Below are 22,143 nucleotides of genomic sequence, written 5' to 3' on the forward strand. Positions count from 1 at the left end.
ATCAGGTTAGAGCTTGCCGTTTTTGAGCGGATAAAAGCAATCTTATATCCCGGAGGCCCCATTACACCAGCCTTGAAAAGCACCGCAGTCTCCGCAGAGCGAGTCCTCAGCACCTCGAGATGAAGAAAGCCAGTGTTGTGATGGGTGTGTACGGGCCTTGGGAAAGGGACACCGGTGGCTATGAAGGCAGCTCTTTCTGAAAGTAGAAGGAAATGGGATGTTCCACTCTCGGCTGCCTGCTCTCTCTCACTCTCCTCTCTCTCTTCCCCTACCTTGGATGGTATTGGATTAATAATGATGACATTTAGTTCTTTTGCTCTCTCTTATCTGCCAGAGGCCTGGCTTTAATAATGGTGATTATTTATTAAGCATTTAACTCTGTACAATCACCGAGATCGAGACAGGATAATCTGGCCAGACACCATCCCTGTTCCTCTCGGAGTTCACCTTCGAAGAGGGATGTATTTTATCTCCGTTTCATAGATGAGGAAACTGAGGCAGCGAAAAGCTAAGTGACTTGCCCAAGGTCACACACCAGGAAAGGGGCAGAGCTAGCCCCAGAACCTGGGTCTTTTGACTCTGTGAACCATGCTGGTTTGTTCTCTCTTTCTCTCTCTGTCTCTCTCTTTATCTGTCTCCTTGGCTCTCTGTCTTTCTCTGAGTGGCTCAGCTATGTCTCTGTGTGTTCCCTTCTGTGTTTGGAGGAGAAGGAGTGTTACCCTTTGGGGAATAAAATGTGGACTTCTTTATAATAATAATAATAATGATGGCATTTATTGAGCGCTTACTATGTGCAAAGCACTGTTCTAAGCACTGGGGAGGTTACAAGGTCATCAGGTTGACCCACGGGGGGCTCACAGTCGTAATCCCCATTTTACAGATGAGGTAACTTGATGCACAGAGAAGTTAAGTGACTTGCCCAAAGTCACGCAGCTGACAGTTGGTGGAGCCGGGATTTGAACCCATGACCTCCGACTCCAAAGCCCGGGCTCCTTCCACTGAGCCACGCTGCTTCTCTGTCAAATGAGGAGCATGGCAGCCAGGTGACGAGTTAAAAAAAGTAATACGTTTTGAAAGTGGTAGATTGTGCTGGCCTGGGCTTAGCAGAGATCTCACTCCCTGCAAAAATATACGATGTCTTTGCTGAGAAACAGTTGATTTTGAGGCCAGAGATGAGGCAAAGGAATTGGATAGCATGTTGGCCTCTGATAAGGAAGGAACAAGGCTTTCAACTCTGCAGACCGCTTGTTTTCTATTGATAGCTGTAGGTATTGGACTCTCCCAAGCATCTAGTCGAGTGCTGTGCACACAGTAAGCATTCAATAAATGGCTTTGATCTCCAGAGCCACACAACTGAGTCCGAAAGGTGGCCCGGGGCAAGCCAGAGCCACCACTCCAACCCAGTATTTCTAGCAATGGCCTCCAGCGTATTCGGCTCATCTGGCTTCCTCGTGGGAATCACTGTCAGAACGAAGTGGTCTTTTAGACTGTGAGCCCACTGTTGGGTAGGGACCGTCTCTATATGTTGCCAACTTGTACTTCCGAAGCGCTTAGTACAGTGCTGTGCACACAGTAAGCGCTCAGTAAATTTCCTCCCTTCAAGGCCCTATTGAGAGCTCACCTCCTCCAGGAGGCCTTCCCAGACTGAGCCCCTTCCTTCCTCTCCCCCCTCGCCCCCCTCCATCCCCCCCTTCTTACCTCCTTCCCTTCTCCACAGCACCTGTATATATGTATATATGTTTGTACATATTTATTACTCTATTTATTTTACTTGTACATATCTATTCTATTTATTTTATTTTGTTAGTATGTTTGGTTTGTACTCTGTCTTCCCCTTTTAGACTGTGAGCCCACTGTTGGGTAGGGACTGTCTCTATATTTTGCCAATTTGTACTTCCCAAGCGCTTAGTACAGTGCTCTGCACATAGTAAGCGCTCAATAAATACGATTGATGATGATGATGATGATGATGAAATACGATTGATTGATTGGCCAGAATACCCTCAGGGCGAGCACACCTTGGAAACCCCTAAGCAGCCAGCCGGGGGTTTGCAAGCTGCCAGATTAATAATAATGATGGTATTTTTTATGTGCATACTGTGTGCCAGGCACTGTACTAAGCACTGGGGTGAATTCAGGCAAATCAGGTTGGACACAGTCCCTGTCCCACGTGAGGTTCCCAGTTTCAATCTCCATTTTACAGATGAGGCAACTGAGGCACAGAAAAGTAGAGTGATTTAATCAATCAATCAATTGTATTTATTGAGCGCCTACTGTGTGCAGAGCACTGTACTAAGCGCTTGGGAAGTCCAAGTTGGCAACATATAGAGACGGTCCCTACCCAACAGTGGGCTCACAGTCTAGAAGGGGGAGACAGAGAACAAAACAGAACATATCAACAAAATAAAATAAATAGAATAGATATGTACAAGTAAATTTAATTTAACCAGGGTCACAGTGCAGACAAGTGTTAGAGCTTGGATTAGGACCTGCAACCTTTGACTCCCAGGCTCCTGGTCTGTTCACAATAAAACAATAATAATAATAATAATAATAACATTTGTTAAGCGCCTAATATGTGCAAAGCACTGTTCTAAGCGCTGGGGAGGATACAAGGTGATCAAGTTGTCCCATGCGGGACTCACAGTCTTAATCTCCACTTTCCAGATTAGGTAACTGAGGCACAGGGAAGTGAAGTGACTTGCCCAAAGTCACACAGCTGACAATTGGCGGAGCCGAGATTTGAACCCATGACCTCTGACTCCAAAGCCCAAGCTCTTTCCACTGAGCCACGCTGCTTCTCTATGCCATATTCACTGTGCCATGCTGCTTAGCATGGTTGTGTCTCTGGCACTGGCCCAGAAGTCTGTGCTCTCTGACAATAAAAATTATTATTTTTTAAAATATTATTCCTGGCTAAAAAGTACTCTGGTGCTTATGGTGCTGTGCTCTCCTGAAATCCGTATTGAGTTCGTTTGGATCAGGGAGAGGAGCTCATAATAATAATTATTGTATTTGTTAATCATTTACTATGTACTGAGGACTGTACTAAGCTCTGGGGAAAATTCAAGATTCCCAGGTTGGACACGGTCTCTGTCCCACCTGAGACCCACAGTCTAAGTAGGAAGGAAAACAGGTACTCTCCCAAGTGCTTAGTACAGTGCTTTGCACACAGTAAGTGTTCAATAAGAGGTTCCCAGACTGAGCTCCCTCCTTCCTCTCCCCCTCCTCCCCATCCCCCCCCGCCTTACCTCCTTCCCCTCCCCACAGCACCTGTATATATGTATATATGTTTGTACGTATTTATTACTCTATTTGTTTATTTACTTATTTATTTTATTTGTACATATTTATTCTATTTTATTTTGTTAATATGTTTTGTTCTGTTCTCTGTCTCCCCCTTCTAGACTGTGAGCCCACTGTTGGGTAGGGATCATCTCTGTATGTTGCCAACTTGTACTTCCCAAGTGCTTAGTACAGTGCTCTGCACACAGTAAGCGCTCAATAAATATGATTGAGTGAATGAATAAATACGATTGAATGAATGAACAGGTATTGAATCATAATAATAATGGTACTTGTTAAGGGCTTACTATGTGCCAAGCACTGTTCTAAGCCCAGGGGGGGATAAAAGGTAATCGGGTTGTCCCACTTGGGGCTCACAGTCTTAATCCCCATTTTACAGATGAGGTAACTGAGGCACAGAATGTCCATTTTACAGATGAAACAGAGACTCAATCGGTGGTATTTTTTGACAGTTTACTTTGTGCAGAGCACTGTGCAGAGTGCTTGGGAGAGTACACTACAGCATAATTAGTCGGCAAGGTCCCTGCCCATAAAAAGTCTAGAGGAGTCAAGCGACTTGCCCGAGGTCACACAGCAGGTAGTCATTGGAGCCGGGATTAGAACCCAGGTCCTCTGATCTCAGGCCTGTGTTCTTTGCAGCTCAGGACCTCTCCTGGGCTTCTTGGCTGTCTACTCCCCCAGTCAGCAGCAGCCCTTTTATCTGGCCCCTCTCCCAGACGCTCCGAACGCTCCGCTCGCCATCTCCCATTCGTCATCGCAGCCTCCTTGGCATAACCCAGCAAGCCCGGGATGACAGATCCGTAAACCGTCACCTCCGGATAGCCCTCCGGGGCTGGCTTGCCCAGTTGTCGGTGACTCGACCTCCCCACTCCCCGCACCCCCTTCCACCCTGGGAAAAGCTTCAACTACCTCCCGGCGGGAAGGAGCAAACAAGAAAAGGAACCAACCGTCAGAAAGGGCTGGCTCAGCGTTGCGCTGTTTGAACCGGGCCGAAACGGTCCTTTGGCTTTTCTCCAGCAGCAGTTAGAGGAACTGGGCGGAGCCATGCACCCAGCCCGGGACTCCAACCTGCTCCCACACGCAGAAGACAAGACAAGATGTTCCCGTGGGGGGTCATCTAGCCTGCCTCCCCGTGCCAAACGGCGTGGGAGCTGACCGGCGTCCACCCACCCACCTAGCCTCAGGATGGAGTTGGTGTTGGGAGGGACTCAGCCCCATTTCCAGGGTAGCGCGAGTCCCGAAGGGGCAGAGAAGGGTGGAAGCGGTCGGAGGTGGCACCGCCAGTTGTTCAGTCAGAGCAGGCGAGGGGGGCGACTGGCGGCACCGAAGAACACGGCCCGTCTCTTTGCCCGCCTCCCTCCCCGAACGGCCCTAGCGCGGGCCAGAGGATGGGCGAGCTGAAAACCATACTGTGGCCTAGTCGACGCTTGAGTAATCACCCTGCAGCAAAGCCCGCTTCCCTCTATCTTCCCTGAAAATCAGCTCATAGAAGGGACTAAAGGTCTACCTTCCCCGTTTCTTCCTCACCTCGGGGTGTCCGGATGTCCGAAGCCAGCCCTGGTCAGTAGCCTCGACTGGAAAGAACACGGGTATTGGCGTCAGAGGTCATGGGTTCAAATCCCCGCTCCGCCAATTGTCAGCTGTAAGACTTTGGGCAAGTCACTTAACTTCTCTGGACCTCAGTTATAATAATAATAATAATAATGATGGCATTTATTAAGTGCTTACTATGTGCAAAGCACTGTTCTAAGCGCTGGGAGGATACACGGTGATGAGGTTGTCCCACGTGGGGCTCACAGTCTTCATCCCCATTTTACAGATGAGGGAACTGAGGCCCAGAGAAGTGAAGTGACTTGCCCAAAGTCACACAGCTGACGAGTGGTGGAGCCGGGATTTGAACCCATGACCTCTGACTCCAAAGCCCGGGCTCTTTCCCACTGAGCCACGCTGCTTCTCTCATCTGTAAAATGGGGATTAAAACTGTGAGCCCCCCGTGGGACAACCTGATCACCTTGTAACCTCCCCAGCGCTTCAAACAGTGCTTTGCACATAGTAAACGCTCAATAAATGCCATTATTATTACTGTTATTATTAATGGCCCCACAGAGGTGTGTCAGGCTCAATAGCATCAAGGCCAGTTTGCTTCTGATTCGCCCATGTCAATCTTTGCAGGCAAGTGACAGACAGTTCACCTGGGCCCGCAGAGCAGTGCTGGATTCCCCAAAAGATCAGCCCCTCTGTATACATTTCTCCCGTGGTTGCGAAGGAGGGGAGTTTGAAGGGTGCGGAGGAGGGCTGAGGTATCTCTTATTACGAAAAGGATGCTATATTTGAGGAATAACATACCCTGCCCCCCCCTTTTAGACTGTGAGCCCACTGTTGGGTAGGGACTGTCTCTATATGTTGCCAATTTGTACTTCCCAAGCGCTTAGTACAGTGCTCTGCACATAGTAAGTGCTCAATAAATGCGATTGATGATGATGAAATAACCTCAGGTGAAAAAGCACCCGCTTCATCCTTCTCCCCACTTCCCCTTTCTATCTGAACTCCTGCCCGGTCAGTAGGTCTGGCCTCCTTCCCTCCCCACTAGCAATCCCCAATCGTGGACCAGTGTGGTACCCACCCCCCAATCAAGACTGCCCATCCTTCCGGCTTTACAGTGGACAGCCTGGTTTTCAGCTGGCCTGTCCCCTATCAACACGGTGTTAAATTTTCAGCACTGTGTCATCATCATCACCATCATCAATCGTATTTATTGAGCGCTTACTGTGTGCAGAGCACTGTACTAAGCGCTTTGGGAAGTACAAATTGGCAACATATAGAGACGGTCCCTACCCAACAGTGGGCTCACAGTCTAAAAGGAGGAGACAGAGAACAAAGCCAAACATACTCCCTTCTACTGCCAGGTTCCACGGCTCAGACACGGCCCCCAGTTTCACATGGACCTGGGAAGGATGGTCCCCAGTTTCACATGGACCTGGGAAGGGAACCCAGACTCTGGAATACACTGGGATACTAGGTGCTCCCCAAGAGAAATGGTCTACGATCACCCCAGCTCAGCGCATGCAAAATGGTGCATGTGACATCAGCCCATTACTCTGAGGGCCCAGTGTGACACACATGTGATGACACATGGGTCTCCTTGACAACTATTTGTGCGAGCTGTCTGTGGCCACCCCACCCCAATCGACCCAGTCTTCTTCCACTTCCCATCAGGATCCCAAGAGTGACTCTGAGGGAAAACAGGCCTGGAATTCAAAGGACCTGGGTTCTAATTCCAGCTCTGCCACTTGTCTGCTGAGTGGCCTTCAGTTCTCTTTGCTTCATTGTCTGTTCTCCAATCAATCAATCAATCAATCGTATTGAGCGCTTACTTTGTGCAGAGCACTGTGCTAAGCGCTTGGGAAGTACAAGTTGGCAACAACTTCTCCACCCACCTTGTTCTGTTAAAAACGGTTAGCTGTGTGACTTTAGGCAAGTCACTTAGCTTCTCTGTGCCTCAGTTACCTAGTCTGTAAAATGGGGATTAAGACTGGTGAGCCCCACGTGGGACAACCTGATCACCTTGTATCCTCCTCAGCACTTAGAACAGTGCTTTGCACATAGTAAGCGCTTAACAAATGCCATTATTATTATTATTGTTATTACTAACTCCCTGTAGGACGGGGACTGTGTCCAACCTGATTATCTTGAATATACTTCTCTGTGCCTCAGTTACCCCACTTACCTGTAAAATATAAATGTATATTTATATTTAAAGTGTAAATGTAGAAGGGACCTCAGTTATCTGTAAAATGGGGATTAAATGTATATTTATATTTAAAGTGTAAATGTAGAAGTTACCTCAGTTATCTGTAAAATGGGGATTAAATCCCTCTTCCTCTGATTTAGCCCGTAAGCTCCGAGTGAGACAGGGGTCTGTGTCCAACCTGGTAACTTTGTCCCTACTCCAGTGCTTAGGACGATGCTTGACATATAATTGCTTAACAAATGTAATTGTTTCTTGGGACACTTTAAGTGCTTAAGAAATACCAGAATTACTACCGTTATTGTTATTATTATTATTACTATTTTCTACCCATTCCATTTTTTATGAATCCCCTCTCCTTCACTCAGCTGGTCTGGTTGTTGCCTGTCTCCCCCTTCTAGACTGTGAGCCCGCTGTTGGGTAGGGACCATCTCTATATGTTGCCAACTTGGACTTCCCAAGCGCTTAGTCCAGTGCTCTGCACACAGTAAGCGCTCAATAAATGCGATTGAATGAATGAATGAATGAATGGTGGTATTAGTTAAGCGCCTACTATATGCCAGGCACTGGACTAGGCGTTGAGGGAGGTACAAGCTAAAGATTATTTTACTTGTACATATTTATTTTTTATTTTACTTGTACCTATTTACTATTCTATTCATTTTATTTTGTTAATATATTTTGCTTTGTTGTCTGTCTCCCCCTTCTAGACTGTGAGCCCGTTGTTGGGTAGGGACCGTCTCTAGATGTTGCCAACTTGGACTTCCCAAGCACTTAGTACAGTGCTGTGCACACAGTAAGCGCTCAATAAATACGATTGAATGAATGAATGAATGAATGGTGGTATTAGTTAAGCGCCTACTATGTGCCAGGCACTGGACTAGGCGTTGAGGGAGGTACAAGCTAAAGATTATTTTACTTGTACATATTTATTTTATTTTACTTGTACCTATTTACTATTCTATTCATTTTATTTTGTTACTGTATTTTGCTTTGTTGTCTGTCTCCCCCTTCTAGACTGTGAGCCCGTTGTTGGGTAGGGACCGTCTCTAGATGTTGCCAACTTGGACTTCCCAAGCGCTTAGTACAGTGCTCTGCACACAGTAAGCGCTCAATAAATAGGAATGAATGAATGACTATCCCTAGCCAAATCTGTTAGCATAGTGCCCTCTACTGGTGTAGCCCGGAAAGGTCTCACACAGATTGGCCAGTGGCCTAATCTTGATGTGTCCGGCCCTTTCTCTGATTCCTTCCTTCCTTCCTTCAGTCGTATTTATTGATGTGCCTTCAATAAGACTTTGAAGATGGGGGAGAGTTCATTCATTTAATCGTATTTATTGAGCGCTTCCTGAGTGCAGAGCACTGTACTAAGCGCTTGGGAAGCACAAGTTGGCAACATACAGAGACGGTCCCTACCCAACAACGGGCTGATCTGCCCCCAGGATGAAGAGGCTAAGGCCACTGTTTGTCACAAATGACAAATAAAATGACTCTGGGGAAACAACCAAAAATATTTCAGTCAGTCAGTCAGTCAGTCAGTCAATCGTATTTATTGAGCACTTACTATGTGCAGAGCACCGTACCAAGCACTTGGGAGAGTACAGTGAAACAATATAGCAGGCACATTCCCCAACCACGGTGAGCTTACAGTCTGGAGGGGGGGAAACACACCTACATACACTTAAATAAATGACAGGTATGTACATAAGCTCTTAGAACGGTGCTTTGTGCATAGTAAGTGCTTAATAAATGCCATTATTATTATTATAAGCGCTATGGGGCTGGGACGTGGGATAAATAAAGGGAGCAAGTCAGGGTGACACAGAAGGGAGTTGAAGAGAAGGAAAGGAGGGCTGAGGGAAGGAGATGTGCCTTCAGTAAGACTTTGAAGATGGGGGAGAGTTAGTTGTTTGAAGAAAAGGAAAAGAGGGCTTAGTCAGGAAAGGCCTCTTGGAGGAGATGTGCCTTCAGTAAGACTTCGAAGATGGGGGAGAGTTAATTGTCTGTCGGATATGAGGAGGGAGGGCGTTCCGGGCCGGAGGCAGGACGGGGGCGAGAGGTTGGCAGCAAGATAGACGAGATCAAGGTATAGTGAGAAGGCTGGCATTAGAAGAACGAAGTCTGTGGGCTAGGTTGTGGGAGAGCAGTGAGGCGAGGCAGGAGGGAGCAAGGTGACCAAGTGCTTCCCAAGGCTAGTACTTTAGCCCACCATCTTGTTTCTCCAGGGAGATTGTGTGTGGTCTCTTTAGGGTCCACACAAAATAGCCGTTCTTTAACATGCCTCTTAAAAATCCAGCACCAACACGTGAGCTTTGAACTGCATTATTAGAAGTGCATTTCCAGAAATGGGGAGACATCCAGAGCTCAGGGAACAGTGAGGGGATATGGCCAATCAGCGGTATTTGTGGATAATAATGAATAAGCGCTTAGTACAGTGCTCTGCACACAGTAAGTGCTCAATAAATGTGATTGATTGAATGAATAATAATAGTAACGGCACTTATTATGTGCTTACTATGTGCAAAGCACCATTCTAAGCACTGGGGAGGATACAAGGTGATCAGGTTGTCCCACGGGGGGGGGGGGGCTCACAGTCTTAACCCCCATTTTACAGATGAGGGAACTGAGGCACAGAGAAGTTAAGTGACTTGCCCAAAGTCACACAGCTGACAATTGACGGAGCCGGGATTTGAACCCATGACCTCTGACTCCAAAGCCCGGGCTCTTTCCACTGAGCCACGCTGTTTCTTACCGCGTGCCGAGGACTGTAACAGAAGCTTGGGAGAGAACAGTACAGTAGTATCTGTGGACAAGTTCCCTGTCCACAAGGAGCTCGGAGTCTATTCATTCATTCAATTGTATTTATTGAGCGCTTACTGTGTGCAGAGCACTGTACTAAGCGCTTGGGAAGTACAAGTTGGCAACGTATAGAGACGGTCCCTACCCAACAGTGGGCTCACAGTCTGGAAGGGGGAGACAGAGAACAAAACAAAACATATTAACAAAATAACAGAATATGTACAAATAAAATAGAGTAATAAATACGTACAAACATATATACATATATACAGGTGCTGTGGGGAGGGGAAGAAGGTAAGGCAGGGGGGATGGGGAGGGGGTCTCGCAAGTAGTGGTCTCAACAAATACAGGTGGCATCCCCCAAAAGACACAGAGAGCGGTTGAGGGGAGACCTGAGAAGCGTGCCACAGGTGTAAGCAGAAACCAGACAGACTGAGAAGTCTCCGAACGTGGCTGGCCACTAAAATTCTAGGTGGCTACATTACAAGCTCAGAGGATCACCAATGTCACCTGGTGACTTCAATCTTAGGCCTTAAAAACGGCTGAAAGAAAGCCTGGGACATTTGGCGATAAGATTATATGCAGCACCTAGCAACATTAACTTTTCATTTTGCCACTTAAAAATTAAACTACTGATGGTCCGTTCGGTCAGGGCCACGGGGCTGGACAACTCAAATCCCTGGGACCAGCGTGTGAGGAAATCTGCTGGGTAAAAGCCTCAGGCCGACCTTGGCGACTCTTCCCCTCGTCTGTCCGGATTCAGCTGGATCCGAATCCCAGATTAGACCCGGGTCAGAAAGGGCAGGAGCAAATAGAGAGGACCCCCAAGGAACCAGCTAGTTCCAGGAGCAGAGAGCCTTCTGGCTGCCGGATCGTAGCCTGGGCTCGCTCAAAGCCTCAACACATCTTCCTGAACACAGTACTCTGCACACAGTAAGCGCTCAATAAATACGATTGATTGATTGATTCCCGCAGCCCGCAGCTAGCACTGGCCTGTTTCAGACCTTCTCTCTGGAAGGAAACAGTTACGGCCCCACACTGAGGCTTTCTTGTCCAGCCTGACAAGGCCAAATCCCCCCTCGTGGGCAATCACAGCCCGAGTCTTAATTAAAATCCCACAGGAATGTGCATTCTAAACAAGGATTCAGGCTGAGGAGGCAGGAAGGAACAAAGAAATCGTTTGTTTTGGACCGCCTAGGCCACTAACGCTGCTTCTGGTCCAGGGACAAAGGGCAGGGGGCCAGCTGGATGTTTGTCCTGTCCTGTCCCACTGGATCTTCTTTCCTCCTTCAGGGATTTGGCGGACGTCTGTGGCCCGCTCCGGGTCTGGAAGAAGAATCCCCATGGCCTTGCAGGGAACTAGTGTGGCCAAGTGGAAAGAGCCTGGGCCTTGGTGATAGGGGACCTGGGTTCTAATCCCCGCCCTGCCACTTACCTGCTGTGTGACCTTGGGCAACTCTCTTCACTTCTCTGTGCCTCAGTTACCCCAGTTACCTGTAAAATATAAATGCATATTTATATTTAATGTGTAAATCAATCAATCAATCGTATTTATTGAGCGCTTACTGTGTGCAGAGCACTGTACTGAGCGCTTGGGAAGTACAAGTTGGCAACATATAGAGACAGTCCCTACCCAACAGTGGGCTCACAGTCTAAAAAAGGTACCTCAGTTATCTGTAAAATGGGAATTAAATCCCTCTCCCTCTGATTTAGTCCAGAAGCTCCAAGTGAGACGGGGTCTGTGTCCAACCTGATAACCTGGTCTCTACCCCAGTGCTTAGGACGATGCTTGGCATATAATTGCTTAACAAATATTGTTGTCATTATTGAATAATAAAAATAATATCAAAGTTAAGGGTGGGATAGTGAGGTCAGGTAGACAAAGTGTTGTTGGGGATCCCTCTCTGTACCATTCGATTAGAACCCCCAAAAGGGCAGGGAGCGTGCCCAGTGGCTAGTCATCCTCAGTGGACTCTTAATCCCCTGACTGAATAAGGGTCTGGAAGGTAGAGCTTTTTTATGCCAATCGATCAATCAATGAATTAATGGTATTTATTGAGAATTTACTGTGTGCAGAGCATTGTATTAAGCGCTCAGAAAAGTACAACGTAATTAAGTTGGTAAACCTGATCCCTGTCCAGAAGGAGCTTACGATCTGCAGGGGGAGATGGACGTTAAAATAAATTACACACAGGGGAAATAGTAGGGTATAAAGATATTTACGTGAATGCTGTGGGGCTGGGAGGTGTATCAAAGTGCTTAAGGAATACTCAGCCAAGTGCCTGGTCAATGAACAGACACATTCCCTGCCCACAGTGAGCCTTCTTCAATAAATTTGTTTATTTATAGTATTATAGTAATTGTCTGTCTCCCCCTCTAGACTGTAGGCTAGAGGGGGAGACAGACAATTACTATAATACTATAAATAAATAAATTAGAGATATGTACATAAGAACTGTGGAGCTGGGAGGGAGAATGAATATGTAAGACAGGATGATGCAGAAGGGTGACGGAAAACAGCGTGGCCTAGTGGAAAGAGCACAGGCCCGGGAATCAGAGGATTTGGGTTCTAATCCTGGCTCTGCCACGTCTGCTGTGTGACCTTGGGCAAGCCACTTAACTTCTCTCTGACTCAATTACCTCATCTGTAAAATGGGGATTAATACTGTGAGCCCCATTTGGGACAGGGCCTGTGTCCAACCTGATTACCTTGTGTCTACTCCGGTGCTTAGAACAGTGCTTGGCACAGAGAAAGTGCTTAACAAATTACCACAATTATTATCACTATTCATTCAATCGTATTTATTGAGCGCTTACTGTGTGCAGAGCACTGGACTAAGCGCTTGGGAAGTCCAAGTTGGCAACATATAGAGACGGTCCCTACCCAACAGCGGGCTCACAGTCTAGAAGGGGGAGACAGACAACAAAACAAAACATGTGGACGGGCGTCAAGTCATCAAAATAAATAGAAAGAAAGCTAGATGCACGTCATTAACAAAATAAATAGAATAGTAAATATGTACAAGGAAAATAGAGTAATAAATCTGTACAAACATATATACAGGTGCTGTGGGGAGGGGAAGGAGGTAGGGCGGGGGCGATGGGGAGGAGGAGAGGAAAAAGGGGGCTCAGTGGGAAGGCCTCCTGGAGGAGGTGAGCTCTCAGTAGGGCTTTTAAGGGAGGGAAGAGAGCGAGCTTGGTGGATGTGTGGAGGGAGGGCATTCCAGACCAGGAGGAAGACGTGGGCCGGGGGTCGACAGCGAGACGGGCGAGAACGAGGTACAGTGAGGAGATTAATGGCAGAGGAGCGGAGGGTGCGGGCTGGGCTGGAGAAGGAGAGAAGAGAAGTAAGGTAAGTGGGGGCAAGGTGACGGACAGCCTTGAAGAATTATGAGAGTGATAGAAGAGGAAAGGGGCTTTGTCAGGGAAGCCCTCTTGGGGAAGATGTGCCTTCAGTAAGGCTTTGAAGATGGGGAGCGTAATTGTCTGTTGGATTTGAGGAGGGAGGCGTTTCAGGCCAGAGGGAGGACGTGGGCGAGAAGTTGGCAGCGAGATAGAGGAGATCGAGGTACAGTGAGAAGATTGGTATTAGAAGATACTAGGATGCTGTGCCCTCAAGGGGAGTGACTGAGAGACACCCAGCTGGAGTCTCCTAGTCTGTGGGGCTTGCCCTGAGTTGTAGCATGGCTCCAGGCCACCCTGTTCAGCAGGCCTCAGTGTGCCCTTCTCATTTCCACGGCAGCAGCAGCTTCTCTCCAAAACCATCTGGTGACGAGCCTGGGGTGTCAGCCAGGGCCGTTCAGGTCAATATATCGTACATGTCCAGGAAATGCGACCAAAAAGTAGGCAGTGAGGTGGGACGTCTAGTCTAGTAACGCCTTCTTGCCCGCAAAGCCCAGTCTGGCCCGTTCCCTGGTCCAGAACGGGTACGGGATCCTGTACCCCTTCCCCTTCCCCCTTAGACCGTGGGCTTCATATGGGACAGGGACTGTGTCCAATCTGATTATCTTGACTCTATCCCAGGACTCAACACAGTGTCTGACACATAGTAAGTACTTAGCAAACATCACAGTTATTACTGTTGGGGGGGTCAGTGACTTCCCAAGTCTGCTGTAATAAATTGTGGCTGTCCTCAGCTATTTCATCGTGGAAACTTTTAGTGAAACAATTAATTGGGAATTAAGACTTCCCAATTTTTGGGGGGTATTTGTTGAGTGCTTATTATGTGCCAAGCACTGTACTGAGTGTCGGGATAGATTCAAGATAATCAGCTTGGATACATCCCTGTATTACATGAAGCTCACAGCCTTAATCCCCATTGTACAGGTGAGGTGTTTGAGGTACAGAGAAGCGAAGCGACTTGACCGTGGTTACCAGCAGACAAGTGGCAGAGCTGGGGCTGGGACTGTCTGTCTATGTTGCCAACTTGGCGCTTAGTACAGTGCTCTGCACACAGTAAGCGCTCAATAAATACGATTGATTAAACCCTAGCTTCTTCGGACTCTCAGGCCCGAGTTCTATCCACTAGGCCAGGTTACTTCTCACTTGCCAGCATTTGTGGGAGTTTAGGATCTACTGTAAAATGGAGATTAAGATTGTGAGCCCCACGTGGGGCAACTTGATCACCTTGTATCCCCCCAGTGCTTAGAACAGTGCTCTGCACATAGTAAATGCTTAACAAATGCCATTATTATTATTATTATTATTACTGGGGTATGATGGGTTCTGGAGAGTGGGAGCCCTGGTGCCCAGCCAATGAGAGTTCACCCAAAGAGACTATCTAAGGCTTCTGCTGGGGCAGTCCTCACATCCCCAGATCTCTAGAGCACGAGCTGGTAGTCAGAAGGATCTGAGTTCTAATCCCGGCTCCACCACACATCTGCCATGTGAAGCAGCGTGGCTCAGCGGAAAGAGCCCGGGCTTTAGAGTCAGAGGTCATGGGTTCAAATGCCGGCTCCGCCAGTTGTCAGCTGTGTGACTTTGGGCAAGTCACTTCACTTCTCTGGGCCTCGGTTGCCTCATCTGTAAAATGGGGGGTTAAGATTGTGAGCCCCACGTGGGACAACCTCATCACCTTGTATCCCCCCCCAGTGCTTAGAACAGTGCTTTGCACATAGTAAGCGCTTAACAAATACCATCATTATAATTATTATTATTATGTGACCTTGGGCAAGACAATTCACTTCTCTGTGCTTCAGTTACCTCATCTGTAAATTGGGGATTAAGATTGTAAAATTGGACCGTGTCCAACCTGATTTGCTTGTATCCAGCCCAGTGCTTAGAAGAGTGCCCTGCACATAGTAAGTGCTTAACAAATATCACAGTTATTCTTCTTATTATCTCTTTGGCATTCTCTTTCTCTCCTTCCTCTCTTAACCTTGGCCCATATGATTTGGCACGCAGAGTTTGGGTTAATATAACTTTTATATTAGAAAATGGAGTTGCTCTATTATTGGTTTCCATATGTTGCTATAGGCATAGAACTTGGATGTCTGGTAACTTACATATAGAGAAGCAGCGTGGCTTACTGGAAGGAACACGGGTTTGGAAGTCAGAGGTCATGGGTTCTAATCCCAGCTCCGCCACTTGTCAGCTTTGTGACTTTGGGCAAGTCACTTAACTTCTCTGGGCCTCAGTTACCTCATCTGTAAAATGGGGATTAAGACTGTGAACCCCATGTGGGACAACCTGATTACCTTGTATATATCCCAGTGCTTTGAACAGTGCTTGGCACTTAGTAAGCGCTTAACAAATACCATTATCATCGTATGATTGATCGGTCAATAAAACCCATTCCCCACCTTATACATAGGCAGAGTAATCCCACTTGTCACAATGCATTTGTGTGTGTGTGTGTGTGTGTGTGTATTAATCAATAGTGAAAATTGAGTACTTACTGTGTGCAGAGCACTGAACTAAGCACTTGGGAAAGTACAGAATAACAAGAGTTGGTAGACACCATTCTCTGCCCACAATGAGCTTACAATCTAGAGAGGATGTGTCTATACTAGGTAGGAGTCCCCCTTCTAGACTGTGAGCCCACTGTTGGGTAGGGACCGTCTCTATATGTTGCCAACTTGTACTTCCCAAGCGCTTAGTACAGTGCTCTGCACACAGTGAGCGCTCAATAAATACGATCGAATGAATGAATAGGAGACAATCATGGAAACTTTTAATAAAACAATCTTTTGAGCTTCCGTTCCCAGCCATATTCCGGCCAGCATTATTCATCGTATGCCTCTGAATCTCACCTTCCCTTCACAAAACCTTAGTCAGTTTCCTCCGGAGGAAAACGGGTTCACTGAAAGAGGGAAAGCTCTTGATCAGAAAGGATGTGGCCCGGTGAGGTGAGAGTGGATTTTTCAGTGGTTTTGGAGTGCTTTCTTGTGGTAAGGAAGTTTGGAGAATGAACTCTAACAATTTACTAGCCTACTGGAGAAGCCTTGTGAGCTAATGGAAGGAGCATGGGCCTGGGGGAACAGAGGACCTGGGTTCTAATCCGCGCTCTGCCACTTCATCATCAATCATATTTATTGAGCGCTTACTGTGTGCAGAGCACTGGACTAAGCGCTTGGGAAGTACAAGTTGGCAACATATAGAGACAGTCCCTACCCAACAGTGGGCTCACAGTCTGCTATGTGACCTTGGGCCAGTCCCTTCACTTCTCTGTGCCTCAGTTCCCTCATCTGCAAAATGGGGATTCAGTACCTATTATGAGAAGCAGCGCGGCTCAGTGGCAAGAGCCCGGGCTTTGGAGTCAGAGGTCATGGGTTCAAATCCCGGCTCTGCCACTTAGCAGCTGCGTGACTTCGGGCAAGTCACTTCACTTCTCTGGGCCTCAGTTACCTCATCTGTCAAATGGGGATTAAGACCGTGAGCCCCCCGTGGGACAACCTGATCGCCTTGTAACCTCCCCAGCGCTTAGAACAGTGCTTTGCACATAGTAAGCGCTTAATAAATGCCATTATTATCATTATCATTATTATTTTTCTCCTGCCTACTTAGAATGTGAATCTCATGTGGGCCCTGATGATCTTGTATTCATTCATTCATTCATTCAATCATATTTATTGAGCGCTTACTGTGTGCAGAGCACTGTGCTAAGCTCTTGGGAAGAACAAGTCGGCAACATATAGAGACGGTTCCTACCCAACAACGGGCTCACAGTCTAGAAGGGGGAGACAGACAACAAAACAAAACATGGAGACAGGTGTCAAAATCGCCAGAACAAATAGAATTAAAGCTAGTATCTACCACAGTGCTTAGTACAGTCCCTGGCACATAGTAAGCACTTAACAAATATCACAGTTATTTGTTATTATTAATATTCTTCCTCCGTTTACCAGCCTGCTCTCACCAGGCAAGTACAGGAATAAGGACACGAATAGCGAGAGCATTTCCACCTATTCACCTAGTCTACAGTCCCAGTACTGAGGATATGATGATGATGATGGTATTTGTTAAGCGCTTACTGTGTGCAAAGCACTGTTCTAAGCACTGGGGAGGTTACAAGGTGATCAGGTTGTCCCATGGGGGGGGTCACAGTTTCAGTCCCCATTTTACAGATGAGGTAACTGAGGCACAGGGAAGTGAAGTGACTTGCCCAAAGTCACACAGGATATGGTCTAGTGGAAAGAGCTCAGGACTGGGTTTTAATCCTGGCTCTATCACTTGCCTTCTGGGTGACCTTAACCAAGTCGTTTCACTTCTCTGTGCCTCAGTGTCCTCATCTGTAAAATGGGGAGCCTGTACCCGTTCCCCTTCCCCCTTATACCGTGGGCTTCACATGGGACAGGGACTGTGTCCAATCTGATGATCTTGAATCTATCCCAGCACCCAGCACAGTGTCTGACACATAGTAAGTGCTTAGCAAACATCGCAGTTATTATTGTTAGGGGGGTCAGTGACCTCCCAAGGCTGCTGTAATAAATCGTGGCTGTCCTCACCTATTTCATCATCGTCAGTGGTATTTATTGAGCACTAAACTAAGTGTTTGGGAGTGTACAGTACAACAGAGTTGGTAGACACAGTCCCTGCCCATGATTCATTCATTCAGTCATATTTATTGAGCGCTTACTGTGTGCGGAGCACTGTACTAAGCGCTTGGGAGGTACAAGTTGGCAACATGATGAGCTTACAGTCTAGCGGGAGAGACAGATATTACTATAAATGAATCATTAGGGATATATTATTTATTAAACATTATTTATTCATTTATAGAATCAGGGATATATCCCTAATGATTCATTTATTCATTTGTTATATATATATATTATATATCAATCAATCAATCATATTTATTGAGCGCTTACTATGTGCAGAGCACTGTACTAAGCGCTTGGGAAGTACAAATTGGCAACATATAGAGACAGTCCCTACCCAACATTGGGCTCACAGTCTAAAAGGGGGAGAGAGAGGACAAAACCAAACATACTAACAAAATAAAATAAATAGAATAGATACGTGCAAGTAATGTTTCTTTTCTCTCTTTTTAGTATGGCAAGAAGAAGTTGAAGTACCTGCCTTACAACCACCAGCATCAGTACTTTTTCTTGAGTGAGTGTTTCATTTCCCCCAGCCCCCGCCACCTTTCTTCTGGTCGTTTGGGGGCTGCCCCAACCCAGGATCCTTTCTTCTCCGGCCAGGCCCTCCCTAGTCGATGCCTCAGCCCCGTCAGGCCCCTTCCCGCCAGCGAATCTCAACAGACCCAGGACAGCCCCCGGCAGCGCGGCGTGGGCCTGAGAGAGAACCTGCCTTCTAATCCCGGATCCGCCACTTGTCCGCTTTGTGACCTTGGACAAGTCATTTCAGTTGTCTGGGCCGCAGTTACCTCATCTGTAAACTGGGGATTAAGACTGTGAGCCCTGTGTGGGACAGGGACTGTGTCCAACCTGCATATCTTGCATCTGCCCCAGCGCTTAGTACAGTGCCTGGTGCATAGGAAGCGATTGAGAAATAGCGTAAAAGAATATAAAAATGTCAGGACGGGACTTGAGGAAGAAGCAAGGTAAAAACCAATTCAGGATCTCTGGCCTTCCCACCCCAGCCCCATTCAGCCTTCCCTTGGACTACCATCATCATCATCATCATCAATCGTATTTATTGAGCGCTTACTGTGTGCAGAGCACTGTAGCAGCCTCCCTTGAGGATCTCCCCTTCTGCTCTCTTGTAGTCGGGCCGCCCCTGCTCATCCCAATGTACTTCCAGATGCAGATCATCATGACAATGATCGTCCGCAAGGACTGGGTGGTGAGTATTGCCTCTCGGCTGCCCCGGGACCGACTGGGAATGGCAGAGCCTGGGAGAGGATTGGATCTTGAGCGGGTGAAGCGTGGGCGGCAGTGCTTGGGGTGCAGAGCGGGTGAGCCAGAGAGCCGTCGAAGAGGAGTGGGCCTTTAAACTTCCTCAGGAGAGTGGGCACATTGGCGTTTTTTTTATTTTTTAACACAGGTGATAGCAAACTGAGTGTGCTAGGTTGAGGGAGGGCTTCCTCTCAGGAGCAGAAATTGCCATTCAGCCACCATTTCCGTCCCCGGATTCCCAAGAAGAGTCCAATTCCCCCCCAAATCCCTCAGGTCCAGACGGGGACCATCCAGCCCCGATCTCCCCGAGAGGTACAAACCCGCCTGAGTCCTGAAGGCCAGTAGCCCCCCGGCAGCCTGGATTGCTGCAGTATAGGGTTGGGGTGGCTCCTGGAAGGTACAGACTGGCACCTGAGGCCTGTGTGGTGCCAGTCACCTGAGCCACTGGTTGAAGGATGTCCAGTCTCTCGGGATCCATCGGCCTGAGGGTCTGCGTTGGCCAGGCTAACCCCTGGGGGATCCTACTGTTGGACGTGGACCCAGATAAACCCCGGGCCAGATCAGTCCCAAGCTAAAGCCAAGGCCTGAAAACCCATTTCTTGTTCCCCAGGACACCCCCTCCCCCTGTCCCTTGTGCGTGCGCGCAGGGTAGTGGATGAGGGATCAGGGGAGGAGGAGATAGTGCGTGTGGCTCGTCAAATCCCTTTCCTCTTTCCTTAGGACCTCGCCTGGGCTATCAGCTATTACACCCGTTTCTTCATCACTTACATCCCTTTCTATGGGGTCCTGGGTGCTCTGCTTTTCCTCAACTTTATCAGGTGAGTGAACAGAGCCAAGACCCTATAAGAGCACTCTGCATTAGAGGATTTCAGGCAGGCACCTTTGCCTTCGGCAAGCCCCATTTTCCAGGTATCTCCCACACTCACAGGGTGAAGAAAGCTTTATTTCCTATCTCCTTCTGTCCAGAGGAGTGTGAGTATAAGCAGCCTGGCCTTGTGGATAGAGCAGAGGCCTAGGAATTTGAAGGACCTGGGTTCTAATCCCGGCTCTGCCACTTGTCTGCTGGGTGACCTTGGGCAAGTCGTTTCACTTCTCTGTACCTCAGTTCCCGTGTCTGTAAAATGGGGGCTGAGACGGTGAGCCCCATGTGCTTGGCACATGGTAAGTGCTTAACAAATACCATTATTATTATTATTCAAATAGGTACATCTCCTCCAAGAAGATTTCACTGACTAGGCTCTCCTCTCTTCTTCTCCTGCTCCCTTCTGCACCGCTCTTACTTGCTCCTTCATTCATCCGCCCTTCCATCCCTACAGCACATATGTATATACCTGTATATATCTTTGGGTAGGGATCGTCTCTATATGTTGCCGATTTGTACTTCCCAAGCACTTAGTACAGTGCTCTGCTCACAGTAAGCACTCAATAAATACGATTGAATGAGTGAATGAATGAAATGTGGGAAATGGACTGTGTCCAACCTGATTATCTTGTATCTATCCCAGAATTTAGGACAGTGCCTGGCACATAGTAAGTGCTTAACAAATACCATAAAAAAATGCAATAGAAGTAAACGACGTGATCCCTGCCCTCAAGGAGTTTACAGTCTACTAGAGCTTTCAACCTGAGTTTTGACGGCATCCTCCCGACTCCCCTTGTGGCTGCTACTTATCCCAGAGTGCCAGCTCCTATCAGTCAAAAAATCAGTAGTATTTATTAAGTGCTTACTATATGCTGAGCACTGTACTAAGGATCCCCGGTGGATGTGGTCCCAGCCTTCCGGATGCCCAGGCTAAAGAAAGTAGGTTTGTTAGTGTTTTCTTGTGTTTGTTGCAAAGGTTCCTCGAGAGCCACTGGTTTGTGTGGGTCACCCAGATGAATCACATCCCCATGGAGATTGATCGCGAGAAACACCGAGATTGGCTCTCGTGTCAGGTAAGGGATACAGAGACCTGCTTCCCCTTCCCCTTTCCCTGGGGCTTGCTCACAAGGCAGGATCATTATCCTGAGCTCTCGTGCCTGAGTTTTAATTAGGACTTTGGGCCTGGGCATTCTGGGCATGGGTTGTCCTCTCTGACTCTAGATTCTTTAAATCTGGGCTCTCCAGCCCTAGGCCCTCCAGGGCTGGGCTCTCCAAACTTGGGCACCCTGGGCCTGGATACTTTAGGCCTGGGCTCTTTGGGCTTATGCTCTCTGGTCCTGGGTTCTTCAGATCTGGTCTCTCTGGGCCTGGTCCTGGGCTCTCCAAAGCTGAGCCCTCCAGATCTGGGCTCTCCAGCCTGGGCTTTCTGGGCCTGGTTGTCTGGTTCTGGGCTCTCCGCCCTGTGCTCTCTTGTCCTGGACCCTCCAGCTGTGGGCTCTCTGGGCCTGGGCTCTCCAAAGCTGGGATTTCTGGGCCTGGATCTCGGTTCTGGACTCTCCAGGCTTGGCCTGTCCGGTCCTGGGCTCTCTGCCCCTGGACTCGCCTTTCCTGGGCTTTCTGGTCTTGGGTTTTCTGGCCCTGGGCTCTCCTTTCCTCTTTCCTGGGCTCTCTGGCTCTGGGTTCATGAATGCTGTCAGAGTGCTATCCTCTTGCACTGCTCAGTATCCTGGGAGAACAGAGGACCGAGCAAAGGGAGCCCTTGGGGAGGAGGAAGAGCCTGGCATCCAGCCTGGATGCTAGAGTGAGGCCAGATAGCATGAAGGGGTCAAGCCACCCCTGATGGAATGAGGGTGAGGGGATGCCAATGGGGTGGCCAACCCAAGAGAGGAGCCGTGGCTAACAAGCCCAAAGTAGGACCCAGAACAATTAGAGAAGCAGTGTGGCTCAGTGGAAAGAGCCTGGGCTTTGGAGTCAGAGGTCATGGGTTCAAACCCCGGCTCCACCAATTGTCAGCTGTGTGACTTTGGGCAAGTCGCTTCACTTCTCTGTGCCCCAGTTACCTCAACTGTAAAATGGGGATTAAGACTGTGAGACCCACATGGGACAACCTGATCACCTTGTAACCT

At 48.0% G+C, this 22,143-nt stretch overlaps 1 protein-coding gene across 1 annotated transcript in view; it reads left to right on the plus strand.

Annotated features, from left to right (window-relative positions):
- FADS2 (fatty acid desaturase 2) overlaps positions 1 to 22,143 on the plus strand; it is a 45,982-nt gene that overhangs the window by 19,077 nt on the left and 4,762 nt on the right. Inside the window, exons 6-9 of the mRNA XM_038764745.1 lie at positions 18,349 to 18,409; positions 19,026 to 19,102; positions 19,876 to 19,973; positions 20,994 to 21,090. Of these exons, the coding sequence (XP_038620673.1) occupies positions 18,349 to 18,409; positions 19,026 to 19,102; positions 19,876 to 19,973; positions 20,994 to 21,090 (333 nt within the window). The remainder of the gene's footprint in view (positions 1 to 18,348; positions 18,410 to 19,025; positions 19,103 to 19,875; positions 19,974 to 20,993; positions 21,091 to 22,143) is intronic.

This window comes from Tachyglossus aculeatus, chromosome 22 (assembly GCF_015852505.1).
Source record: "Tachyglossus aculeatus isolate mTacAcu1 chromosome 22, mTacAcu1.pri, whole genome shotgun sequence".
NCBI classification, from domain to species: domain Eukaryota; kingdom Metazoa; phylum Chordata; class Mammalia; order Monotremata; family Tachyglossidae; genus Tachyglossus; species Tachyglossus aculeatus.